The sequence below is a fragment of the Myotis brandtii genome, unplaced genomic scaffold (assembly GCF_000412655.1).
Source record: "Myotis brandtii unplaced genomic scaffold, ASM41265v1 scaffold488, whole genome shotgun sequence".
Taxonomy (NCBI): domain Eukaryota; kingdom Metazoa; phylum Chordata; class Mammalia; order Chiroptera; family Vespertilionidae; genus Myotis; species Myotis brandtii.
Window position 1 is genome coordinate 469,640 of NW_005368638.1, and position 12,829 is coordinate 482,468.

At 47.3% G+C, this 12,829-nt stretch overlaps 1 protein-coding gene across 1 annotated transcript in view; it reads left to right on the top strand.

Moving 5' to 3' along the window:
* The window catches only part of CFAP221 (cilia and flagella associated protein 221), a 96,013-nt gene that overhangs the window by 4,287 nt on the left and 78,897 nt on the right, over window positions 1–12,829 (top strand). The window contains exons 3-6 of the mRNA XM_005876486.2: window positions 867–967; window positions 8,833–8,919; window positions 9,076–9,174; window positions 10,786–10,886. Of these exons, the coding sequence (XP_005876548.1) occupies window positions 867–967; window positions 8,833–8,919; window positions 9,076–9,174; window positions 10,786–10,886 (388 nt within the window). The remainder of the gene's footprint in view (window positions 1–866; window positions 968–8,832; window positions 8,920–9,075; window positions 9,175–10,785; window positions 10,887–12,829) is intronic.

Genomic DNA, 12,829 nt, shown 5'->3' on the forward strand with positions numbered 1-12,829 from the left:
AGGGAAGTATTTATATTACAGTGATAGTTTGAGACTTTACTGTCCAGAGCGATGATTATTCAGAGCCTTAAGATTACATCAAATAACAGATATTGCGTAACATCCATTTAAAAAAGATTTCTCTGTGTCACATTGTAGTTCTATTCAGAGGAAAACAATAACAGTTAAATACACAGTAACACAATTAAACGGTGTTTAGATTCTTTAAACTGAGCGTTCATTGCACAATAAGCACCCAGAGCAAAGACGGGCGTGTGCATGTTGTGAGCTTGTGTTTTACTGCAGAGACTTGTACAAAACGTGAAGAGCAAATTATTTTATTTATTTACTTATTTATTTATTTATTTTTATTCCTTACCCAGGGATATTTTCCCATTGATTTTTAGAAAGAGTGGAAGAGAGAGGGAAGGACAGAGAGAAATATCAATGTGAGAGAAACACATTGTTTGGTTGCCTCCTGCATGCACCCTGACCAGGGCCCGGGCCAGGGATAAGCCTGCATTCGAGGTACCGGCCCTTGACTGGAATCAAACCTGGGTCCCTTCAGTCCGTAGGCCAGCGCTCTATCCACTGAGCAGAACCGGCTTGGGAAAGGGCACATTATTTTAATAGGTAACAAATGATACACATGGATTTGTATTGTGATGATGATCTCTCCCAAGTCATGTGTAAAAGTAGGAGGAGAGGCACGACAGTTTATTTGAAACAGACCATTCATGTTGTTGACAGCTCTATCCTCCAGCTGAAGCCTTCATGTGCTGGAAATATCCTTAACTAAAAAGAGCCGAGTTCATAGGATCTGCTTTCATTTAATATTTTCTTTTATGTCTCATCTCACGATGTACTTATCTGCATTGTTTTTATAGAGGTTTATACAAAAATTCTGAACAATAAGGTCTTACAAGCAAAGCCTGGCATCCTGCATTTTGGAGGCTATCAAGTAGGAAAACAACAGCAGCAGATTCTGGTAGGTGCTGTGTAAGCGGGATAATTAATCATAACAATGAACGATGTGAATTCTCTGCATTCATAGTACTCATTCACCTAAAGAGCTGCAGAAGTGCAGGTGTAAATCGGGCCAGAAAGGTCATTCAAGGACAAGAGATGCTGAAGTTGCACGTGTCCTTGGACCCGTTGCGGTCCCAGTGCCAGCGGCTCCTCCCAGCACTTTGTACATGTAGGTGTCGTTGCTGAGTGACTCCTAGAGGCAGGGGACTGTGCTTTGCGTCCCTCAAAATTCAATTCAGTCCTTACACCAGCTCTGTGGGTGCTGTAATGTTACTCTATATACATGCGGACCCCAGATTCCAGAGGTTAAATAGTTTGCTCAAACACTCTGAGCTACGAAGTGGTGGAGGCAGTCTCTTAGGCTGCCTTCCTCCAAGCCAGTGCCTGCCCGATGGTGCTTACACCAGCAGGGAAAGCAGGTCCCTCCCCTAAGAGGCCCCGACCAGGGACCTGTTTCACTTGCCCAGGTCATATGCCCATGTCTAAATCAGTCATTCTGGACAAAGATATTCTGGCCAGACCTGGACGGCAGGGGCCAGCTCCACTGAACAGGCCTCGGAAGGGACAGCGGGAGCCTGCAGTGACTGCAGTCCACCACAGAGCCACACTGAGGGCCAGTCCTTGCTGTGTCCTCTCCAGTGACCTGGATGTTCAGACTGGAGTGGGTTTTGGGTGACTACAGCATTCCCAACTCCCATACCAAAGGGGACCCAAACATTCAAATCTGCCTCCAGCACAGTCCCCTGAAGTCACACAGAGCAACGCATGAGAATCACTCCACTGGGCCTTGGAACTGAGCCAGACAGGCCTCTGAGCATGTGCTGGAGTGGGCGGAGGTGGGCTCTGCTCATGTGGGCCCTCTGAGAACTGGCTTTGTGTGATGTTACCTCTGGCCCTGTCCCCAGCCACCACAAGAGTCTCGTCTTTTAAATGTAGTGAATTCTTAAAAGCCATGTCTTTTAAAAAAAGATTTTTCATTGATTTATAGAGAGAGAGGAAGGGAGAGGGACAGAGAGAGAGAAACATCAATGTGAGAGCAAAACATCGATTGGCTGCCTCCTGCACTCCCCTCAGCCGGGATCGAGCCCACAACATGGGCATGTGCCCCGACTGGGAATCGAACAGGCAACCGTTTGGTGCACAGGACAATACCCAACCAACTGAGCCACATCGGCCAGGGCAAAAGCCATGTCTTCACATGGATCGTTTTAAGATAGAATTCTGACTGCTGTGTTAGATGCTTCGAGTGAGGAGAATCTGAGAGACACTGGCCAATGGTGAAGCTCCTCAGGGAGTGGGGTAGGTTTCGTCATAGCCCCAGTGAGCAGAGGGGCGGTTTCCATGAGTCCTTATGCATTGAAGTGGGGAGAGAGGGTAGATCAGGAGAGGAACCTGCTAGGTGCCAAGGGTCTCCTCTCAGGAAAAGGATTCGGATTTGAATCTGTGACTAGGAACTTCACCCATCAGCCTATAGGGGCACATTTCTTAGAACATGGCATCAAAGACCATGGTCAAGAATACATTCTGGGGCTTACTTTTCCTGGTTATTACATTTGCTGTCTAGATTATAGTAGGATAGATCTAAAATGATTATCATTCATAAATATTCATTGTTTATGATGAATAAACAATTCACCCCCTCACTCTCCTCATCACCCTACCACTCCACCCCCACCCTAGGCAGCTACAGTCTGCTTTCTGTTGGTATAGATTTGCCTATTCTGGCCATTTCGTATAAGTGGAACGGTAGGACATGTGGTCTTCTGTGACTAGCTTTTTTCACTTAACATGTTTTCCAGGCTCATTCAGCTTGTAGTATATATCAATACTCCATTGCTTTTTATGGCTAAATAATATTCCACTGTATGGATGTACAGCATTTTTTTAATGCATTCATCCACCACGGATTGACATTTGGGTTTGTACTTTGGGGCTATTATGAAGAATGAATGCTGTTATGAACATCACGTACATGTTTGGGGTGGACATATTCTCTTGGCTATCTATCAAGGAATGCAATATTAATTTTCTGTGGCTGCTCTAATAAATCACCACAATTTTAGGGGTTTAAAGGACAGAAAATTGTTCTGGATGCCAGAGTCCAAAATCAAAGAGTCAGGAGGGCCGTGCTCTCTCCAAAACCCTTGCGGGGCATCTTCCTTTGCTTCTTCCAGCTCGTGGTGCTCCAGGTTCTTAGTCTTGTGGCTACATAACTCCATCTGCACGTGACTTTCTCTTCTGATTCCCTGTGTCTTCTGTCACTGAAAAGGGCTCCTTTTATTGGACTTAGGACTCATCTGGGTAATCCAGGGTGATCTTATCTCCAGGTCCCTAACTTAATCATATCTGCAATGACCCTTTTCCCAAGTAAGGTCACTTTCATCGGTTCGGGTATTAGGTGTGCACATATTTTTTGAGGCCACCATTCAGCTCGGTATTGTTTTATTTGCATTTCCTTAAGGACTAATGATGTCGAACATCTTTTCATTTACTTACTGGTCATGATGTAAGAAAGGCTTGGGCGGAGAAGCCATTTGGGATAGTCCAAAAGCAAAGTGAGAAGTGGGGCAGGCACACTCTGGAAAGAGAGAAAGTCATGAAGAGAGGTGCCGGGGAGCAAGCTTGCAGCGTATTTGGAAGCCGGAGGCGATCTGGTTTACTGCGGGGGGGGGGGGGGGGGGGGTGGCCTGAAGAGTAGGCAGTTTCTGTCTTTTGTACAGCACAGTGCCCAGCACACAGGAGGCACTCGGTAAACACTTATGAAGATACTGAACTCACTTTATTGCGTCAACTAATAGTTGTTGGTGCAAACTCAATGCCAACAGGAATCCCCAAGTTGGGGTGTTGTGAAGAAGGAAACTTTATTTAGTGCAAACAGCTCACTTGTGATGCAGCGCATCTGTGGAGCAGCACAGCTTAGAGCAGCACAACTGCAAGGTGGCCCCAGGGTGAGGCAGCTCTGCTCTGCTTTGCTTTAGTGTCTGCACTGGCTCCAGTCTGCTCTGCTTTGCTCTGCTCTGCCCTGGTCCTCGCCGGCCTGCTCTGCACCATTCTGGTCTGCTCTGCCCCATTCTACTCAGGTTCAGTGAGACTTCTTCCATTTCAGCTCCACCCCGGGAAACGCAACCTTCTGTCTTCAGAAGAAAGGGAAAGTGCTCTCTCTGAGTCAGGGTGCTGACTTAGAGAGGAGTCCCTGCCCCTCTTCCCTGATTGCTCTACACTCACGCAAATGAAGACTCCAAGGCCTCACAGTTTTACTGGCCCAAAAGGCACTGCCCTGATTGCTTCAGATGGAGTCGCTCTGCTTGGTTGGTGAAGATGCTGATGGGCATATTGCTGTGCAGCTCCAATTGGACAGGGAACGCCTCAGTCCTATTAGTTGAAATACACCCCCAGGAACTCCTTAGTAAGGGCCGGCTCAGAGGCCAGGAGCACCGTGCAGGCACACTGGGGGGAGGGAGGCAGTGCAGGGCAGGCTTCTCCCTGGAGTGTGGTTTGTGTTGCTGTTTAGAAATGGCTGCTAGACTCTGTCTTTCAAGGTGAGCCCAGCCAGCCACCAGCAGCCCTTCTGGGTGGGTATCTCCTTCCTCGGGGTCCACAGTTAGAAGCGAGTGGCTTGGCAGAGACCGGTAATTCCAAATAAACGCAGGGGAGAGCCTACGTGATCACACTGCTCCCACTGGACATTCAAACTAACAGAAATAGATAAAAGCACAAAGCGATTTCATCTTAGTAACATTCTGGGAGCTTTTAGGAGAGCCGGCCCCCTGTTTCCATCAGCAAAGTTAAGCGGAAGCTTAAGGCAATTGCCTTGAGATTCCTGCCAAACAAGGGGAAAATCCAACCTGCTTTTATCTTGGTTTTGCTACAGGAAACTATGCAAATTGCCCAAGAATGGAATGATTGAACGTGGGTTTAAAACCACAATAGATTGTTCATTAACATTTGAGCTTGATCCAGGCCTGGTGAAGGAAGTGAACACATTTTACGTGGATTCATACTGAAAGCAATGTTTTTAAATACTTTAAAATTTGAAATAATGATGTCCAGTTTTCTCTTAAATTCCTTTTTCCTCTCTGTTAAGGCTTTGTCTGGGAAACTATATTTATTAATTAAATAATCCATTTCCCCATGAGACATCCGGTATTGATGTCGCTAGCCCAAAACACAGTTGTTAGCGTCTTACAGCCTTACCTCACGTCACTTCACAGTCCTCCCGGGTTCTGAAACCATAATGCTAGTCTTCAGTTTCACGGTGCAGCGCCGGACACGCCTCCCCACCTGGGACCCGCAGCCTCTCCCCAGGGTGCCAGGGAGAGAGGTGAGGCCCCTGTGTAAGCACATCTTTCTGGAGCATCAGTTTGCTCTCTTGTTCTAGAGAAATACATTACAGGGCAAAATTTTAGAGTAAAATGAGTGACCGACACTTTGAGAACGTAAGTCTGCTTGAATTTTGTCCCCAGATCCCTGGGGTTGCGTATTAACCTTCCCCTACTGAGAAGCTGTGCCACTGAGGGCAGCTATTAAAAGACTCCAACTTCGAATCTGAAATGTGGGGTTTGGGAAAATACTATGGCAAGTGCTTGGGTTAAAGCCCCCTTTTTAACCCAAGCCAATACTTCACTGGGGGTGAGTGTTGCGCTGCCCAGTAGAGGGGAGGGTGGAATCTCCAGAGGGGACACAGGAGGGGCCTGTGAGGAGCAGAGATGGGAGGGGGAGTGGAGAGAGCTGTGGGCAGTGCTTGGGAAATCCCTGGAAATCTGAGTAAAAACTGTTTAACCCATTGTTTGCGTGGGGGTTTTTGTTTGTTTGCTGTGGGGATCCATTCTAAAACACTGAAGCAGAAGCTGAAGTTCATATGGTGTCCTGTGGAGGCAACATCAAGGTTATGAGGGCCAGGAGAAGGTCAGCCCCCAGTGGATGGGAGATCTTGGAGGGTTTGGGGACATCTATTGACCCCTCAAATTGGAAGGCAGGGTAGGATCTTAGGCAGTTCTCACACTCAGTTACTCATGTTCTCAAATAAACTTTTATTATTCATTTAAAATACACTTTCTAGCCATGGTCAGTGTTATGCAGTGGTTGGCGTGCTGGCCTGCACACACAGAAGGGTCCCAGGAGCCAACTGAGATGTGTCTCTCTCCCATCCATGTTTCTCTCCCACCCTCCTCCCTCCCTCCCTCCTTCCTTCCCTCCCTCCCTTCCACTCTCTCTAAAAAAAAAAAAAAATCAATGGAAAAAAATGAGTGAGGATTAAACATAATATTAATAAAATACATTGTCTAAACACTTTCTTCAACTTCTCAAGGCTTTTTCCCCCTTGAATGAGTATTATTTTCCTCAGTTTTAGTTATAAATAGAAAGGCAGGAGTGCCATTGCCATTTTAGTCCCGAAAGGATATTATTTTGAACAATTTGAAACAACACTGACCTGCTGATAAAATACAAAAAGAAAGCTAGAAAGTGCAGTCTGGGCGCTGGGCTGTGCTGAGCTAAGAGGCAGCTGGATGGAGTGGAGGGAGCCCTAGAGCAGAGCTGGGCACAGGGTCCCAGGCCCGACTCGGCCTCTAGCCCTAGGGCTGCGAGCAGAACCCAACCGCCGTCTGCATGCAATGAGGGGTTGTCCTCAGTGTCTCTTCAGTCCTCCTGGGCTCAGACAATAGTCTCCAGTAGGCGAAGAACATGACTATTACAGCATGCAATGAGTATTTGCACCCAAAAGTTGAGAACTGCAAAACTTATAGAATCTCCAGTGTTCCCAGTGTATTTTAGAAGTCAATCTGAGATGTTGATTTTGTTTTCTAAAATGTAGAGAGCAAGTTGTTCATTTCTTGCTTTAATTTGTTAGATTTTTGTATTGTTTTAAGTTTGCTTAAAAACTCATTGGCAAACATGTCCCCTGGAATTGTCTTAGGAACATTTGGTTTAAAAGTCCTCATGAGAGGAAGGACTGGCCCCTCCCCATTGCGAGGCTCTCTTGGCTGCCTTCTTAACACCCACCCACCCACCACTATCCACCCTGTGGAACCGTGGGCCCAGCCTTCAGGCTTAGCGAGTCCTCCTTTCACTTCGGATGTCAAGTAAAGGCTGAACATTTTCTTCCTCTTCTTACACTCCCTGTCTAGATAACCCTAAATATCTACATTTCTGTGTGAATCTGTTATTTCTTATTTTTTATTGATCCAAATGCTTAATTCCAGATCAGTAATCTTTTAACGGTGAATATGGGAAATGGCAGCCCAATCATAGCCCCTGCACTATCTGAACGGAGTCTCTGAGAAGTCTGAGCGCTGCCCCTCCCCTCGCAGTGGAGCCCGAGGGCAGCAGTCCTGACTAGGACTGGCCCACCCTCGACAGTTGGCAGCGTTTTTTTGTGCAGCGAGAAACACAGGGCCTGAGGGGGTCCTGGGGCCTTTGAATATTGTTCCAAAGGACACTGGGCTTAGGGCTCACCAGATTCTCACAGCCCTTTTGCTCGAGAGCAGAAGTGCCTGCATGACATTTCTACGCAGTATCCTGAGCATCCCCGGTGCTAACACCGGAAACCCTGAGAGCCGGGCTGCAGCCCCTCAGCGCCCGCTGGCTCTCCTGGGTCCCTGCTTCCTCACGCGCCTCCTTTGCTGCACTGTCCCTCCTCCTTCCTGATGTCGTTTAAAGTGCGTGACCACAATGCAACCCCTCTGCTCCCAGTCCTTCCTGGGCTCCAGCACGAGGCGGTCACAGTCCTCCCTCTGTGACAAGGATGGGGACAGAGGTCTCTGTGAAGACTTCAGACCCTGGCGTTGAGTGGCTCCCTCTCGGTCTCCAGGCAGGTGCCACCACCCAGATTCCCGCTCCAGCACACGGTCCTCTCGGCCTCTCCTGGAAGGACCTGGGCCCCACCTTCACCAAGACTGCCCTCTGCAGGCCCCTGGGAGGGCAAGAGATGTCTTGGCAACTTTTGTGGGTTTTTTTAGGCTTTGAAGGAATTGAAACAAAGAGGAAATATGCCAAAACAGGATCACTAAAAGTGTACTCTGAGAATGTTCGCAGGTGATAAATAGGAACCTTTAACAAAGGCAAACACCAGCTTAAGCTCACCAAGAAATACTGTCTGAAGTCTAATCCGGGGCTTTGAGAAATGTGAGGCCTCGGGCAATGGGTCAGCGACAGGCCCAGCCTCTGACCCAGACTTTGGAAACCAAAGGCCTCTCCACTGTCCCTTGGCCCAGGGGCAGCCCAAATCCTCAGGGACGCACTTCATTCCCCAGCGTTGTCCTGCGTCACGGGGTTGGCCTCCTGTCACCGTCAGAGCATCCCGACCTCGAGTTCCTTTAAGTTTGCCCCAGGGCTGGGTTGGAGGCTCTCCTGGCCACACTCTTTCTCCTGAAACTTTGACTACCTACGTGTGTTGGGGTCCCCAGGACCAGTGGCATTAACCAGAGAAACTGCGAGCGTTGGTGGGTGGCTGGCTGCTTAGCTCAGTGAATCACAGGGCTAAACGGAGTTCAAGGGGAAGACACACGCTGTAAGCTGTCAGGACTGGGAAGGATACAGGCCCAGGGGGGACCCTGCGGAGAAAGGGTGGTTCCTCTGGCCAAGCCCTTAAGCTGGGCAGAAGGCACATGGGCACAGTTTACTATTCATTCAATGGTGTTTGCTGTGCTTATCTTATTATTCTTTAAATGGCATATGAGGGTTTTACGACCTTTTACAAATTAAAAAATACAGCATTATCTTCTCGAATTGCTTTTGGAATAAGATGAGGGATAACTAAATGAGGAAATGACTATGCAAATAGGTGAAACGGTGTGTCTACTCTGATTGCTTCTTTTTCTCTCCCAGCAACTGATCAATATTTCCAATGAGGACATCCATGTTCATATTTTACCCCCACAAACCAAGTACTTCCAGATCAAGTATGTGAAAAAGGTAAGCGCTGCTGGGTGGCCCCTCTCTCGTGTTGTTCCTTGTCGGGCCGTGGCTTTGCGTCACCCGTCACCCGGGGGCGGTGTGTGGAGGGCTGTCCCCAGGTCCTGCGCCCTGAGTGCGCCGGGGCTTGTCCCAACCAGAGCCCCTTTCTCCTAGGAGCACCGCCTTGTCCCTGGCTTGTCCCTCGCGGTCACCGTTACGTTTTCTCCAGACGAGTGGCGATACTATTATGACTGCATCCGTATTCACTGTAAGGTGAGTCTTACAATCAGGCTTTCGGGGGTGGGGTGATGTCAAAACTAACATCCTCCAGGGAAGCAGAGGGAAGGAATGACGGGTGTGAAGTTTCCCGGCCCAGCGCCCGGCGGCCCTCTCCGGCCAGTCTGATGGCATGAGGGTCCTTGTCCAGCGGGTCCCAGCTGGGAGGGTGTGAGGCTGCTGAGAACTGCGGCAGAGCCACGAGACTTGAGACTCGGTTCGCAGCCGGGTTCCCACCTGCCCTGGCCTACGAGCCTCATTTATCACACGGCGCTGGGAGTTGGTGGAGGCTTTTCCAAATAGCGCAGCCACACGGTTTAAGTGCTAGATTAGAACGTGAGCAGGAACCCCGAGCTGTGTTTATGAACGAGGGGACGGGATCATATCTTGTGTGGGAATGTCCTCAGAGGCAGCCCTGGGCTCTGCGGAGATGTGGGAGGGGGTGGCCTGACCCCAGGTGGCTGGCCGTGCTGCGTGACTTCTTAGGAGCCTTTCTCCAGGTCACCTAAGTCATCCTTTGGCCTCCAGCCAGAGCCAGCTCCGGTGCCACCCATCCTTCTCTTAAAATGGCCACTTCCACACTCCCTTGCTCTATATTCCAGCCCTACCTCTTGTAAGTGAGCCTTAATTAAGGTTAACTAAATTTAATTTTTCAAAACTAAAATGGAAGAGTATGCTTTAGTAACGAATGAGTTTCAGGTTTTTTTTTAATTGATTTCAGAGAGGAAGGGAGAGGGAAAGAAATAGAAGCATCAGTGATGAGAGGGAATCATTGATCGGCTGCCTCCTGCACGCCCCACACTGGGGATGGAGCCTGCAATGCGGGCATGTGCCCTGACCAGGAATGGAGCCATGACCTCCTGGTTCATAGATAGATGCTTAACCTCTGAGCCACGCCAGCCCAGCAACTTTCAATTTTTAAAAAGAAAAAATACCTAAAACTGAAAACAGAATATTGTTTCCAGAGAAATATTCTGCACCAAGAACTCAAATCCCTAGGCAGGCGTGTGGAGGGAGCCCAGCACGTGTCCTGCTCTCAGCAGTAATGCTAAGGATAGCCGGCATTTATGCAGTACTTTTCACTTTTTGAGGCCACCATCTACTTTAATTCTCAAAAACACCTTTAAGGAAAGGCAGGATATCCCCGTTTTGCAAAGAAAGAAACAAGGCCTGAAGAGGTTAAAGGTCATGGCTAAGGTCGCACTGTATGCAGGACTAGCAGCAGGCGTCTGCACGCTTCCAGTTGTGTTTACTGCTCCGCTCTGGAGCAGCTGATTCTGCGCTGGTTTCCCTTTCTTCCCTACACCTTCCTGAAATAGAAGCAGACAGGCTACTGTCTTCATATCTACACGAAGGCATCACTGTCTTTGGCTTTTCTGCATAATAGTGAACATTGTTTAACTGAAATATATTCAAAATTATCTACACCTTGGTATAGCAAGGAAAAATCAATATTTTAAATATTGTATTTAAATACTCAGGTTTCTTAAAAATATTTTTTCTAGAAATATTTTTTTAATGATAGAGAACAAAATAAATATCTACAAGTTCATCTTTTAAAATCCTGGTCTTCAGTGTGGTAAACTGGACTTTCTCCATTAATTTTAGGATGATGAGACTTTGCTTATTCCCATCCACGCCTATCCTGTCATGAACACACTGGATTTTCCCTCATTTATAAACCTATCAAATGTTCTACTTGGTGAAAGGTGAGTTACCGAAACGAACTACCAAAATGTCAAAGAATGTGAAAAATTAAGAGAGACATATAAAGATTTCTATTTTCCCTAATAGAAGATTATCTTTCTAGCTGAGTTAGACCAGACTTGTAATTGCAAAGGAAAAATAAACAAATAAACAAAGTCAAAATACTATGAGCGAGAAATGGAATTACTTTGGTCATTTAACTGGCAGGTGCGAGGTGGGTCTTCGGGCGTGGCTGGGTCTGGGAGTTTAAATCAGGTTACAGGAACCTGACCCTCCCCACATCAGGGTCTGCAGGCTTCGTTCTCAGCAGCCCCTCTTCCTGGGGGCACAGCTGCCAGAGGCTCCAGACACTGTTGGCAACATGGGTGGTTGGTTGGAGGGACTGGAGGGGTTGGGATATTTAAGCAAAAATCTCAGGACTAAGTCTTATTGAACCAACTCAGAGCTTGTGCCCCTCCATCAACCAATCTTTATTTTGAAATGAAGGGGGAGATAACTGCAGAGATGACAAAGACAATAGACAGTCACTATAGACGCCAAATTTCAGATTCCTCCTCCTCCTTGTTGGGAAAATAGTTGATGATTCCAGTTGTAATTTTTTTTGTGTCTTGTTTTTTCAATAAATGTCTATTGAATATCTACTCTCAGGCATAGTGCCATTTGTCCCTAAGGATATAGAGAAGATGGATATTGGGCTGTTAGATATTGAGATATAATGGCCACGCCAGTTGTTGAAATATTGAAATACTCCTCTACTGGTTGGGAAATCTATACTGTCCTGAGCCCTGTCCCCAGCCCCCCAATCCCAGCTGCCCATTCCTTCTCTCTTGCCATTCCCTGACTTCCCAGTGATTCAGCAATTAAGTTGTTAATACCTAGCATTTGGGGTTGGGGAAGCACCTGTGGGACCTGCTCCAGCCTTTTATCCATTCTAACTGAGTGCTGACTGTGAAGTCCTGATTGAGTAGCCAAAGGTTCTGATTCTGGAGGTCTTGGAGTCTGGTGGGGAGAGAGCCATGCCATCAGTGAACTGCACTAAGTACTGAGTGCTGTCACAGAGGCACACCTGGGGAAAGTCCCCGTTCATTTGGGGATGGCATGGTTATCCTAAGAGGACACCATGGAGTGGGCTGGGAGGGTGGCTTTCCAGGCAGGGAAGTAGCCTGTACAAAGGCTTGGTGGCAGCCGAGGGCAAGGGGCTACATCTTTAGGAGCCTGAAGGGCCACTGAACAATTTCAGTCCACACGGGACCTGGCAAATACTAGATGCCTCTTGATATAGCCCCAGACGGTGAGCAAAGACACTGGGCTTCAGCATGCTCTGCAGGTCAAGGCCAATTCAAGTCTCTGCAAGGCAGCACTGAGCAGGGAGGGGTTTCAAGGCTCTGGAGGTAGAGACAGAGCAACTGAACCCCTTTGGAGGTGGTGGGAGGACTGGTGTATAGGAGTTTCAGGACCTTTCCTTTTCACTCCCATCTGTTGTCCTTGAGAGAAACCCTCCAAATTAGGTCTGAACAATGGCCTTGGTTCAGCTGGTGCCCCTCTTCTCTCACCTCCCACACCTTCCCATGAGCTCTGACTCACCATCTCTGTGCGCTCAATTTTTAAATTGTAAATAAATAATACAAAACAATATATAATAATCTGTACAATTTAAAGAATGATAAAAATAATATAATAAACAATAGTTTTAAGACATAAAACATTACCAGTAACTTTGCAACCACTATTCTGAATTTTGTGATAATCAATTTTTGATTTAATAGTTTTGACACATACATATGTACCCATAAATAACACATTGTTTAGCTTTGCCAGTGTTTTATCTTTATATAAATGGGATCATACTGTACATACATTCTTTTGTGACTTGCTTTTGTTCATTCTATATTCTGTTTTTGTGGTTCAGCCATGTTAATGCATATGGCTGTAGTTCACAGCTCTA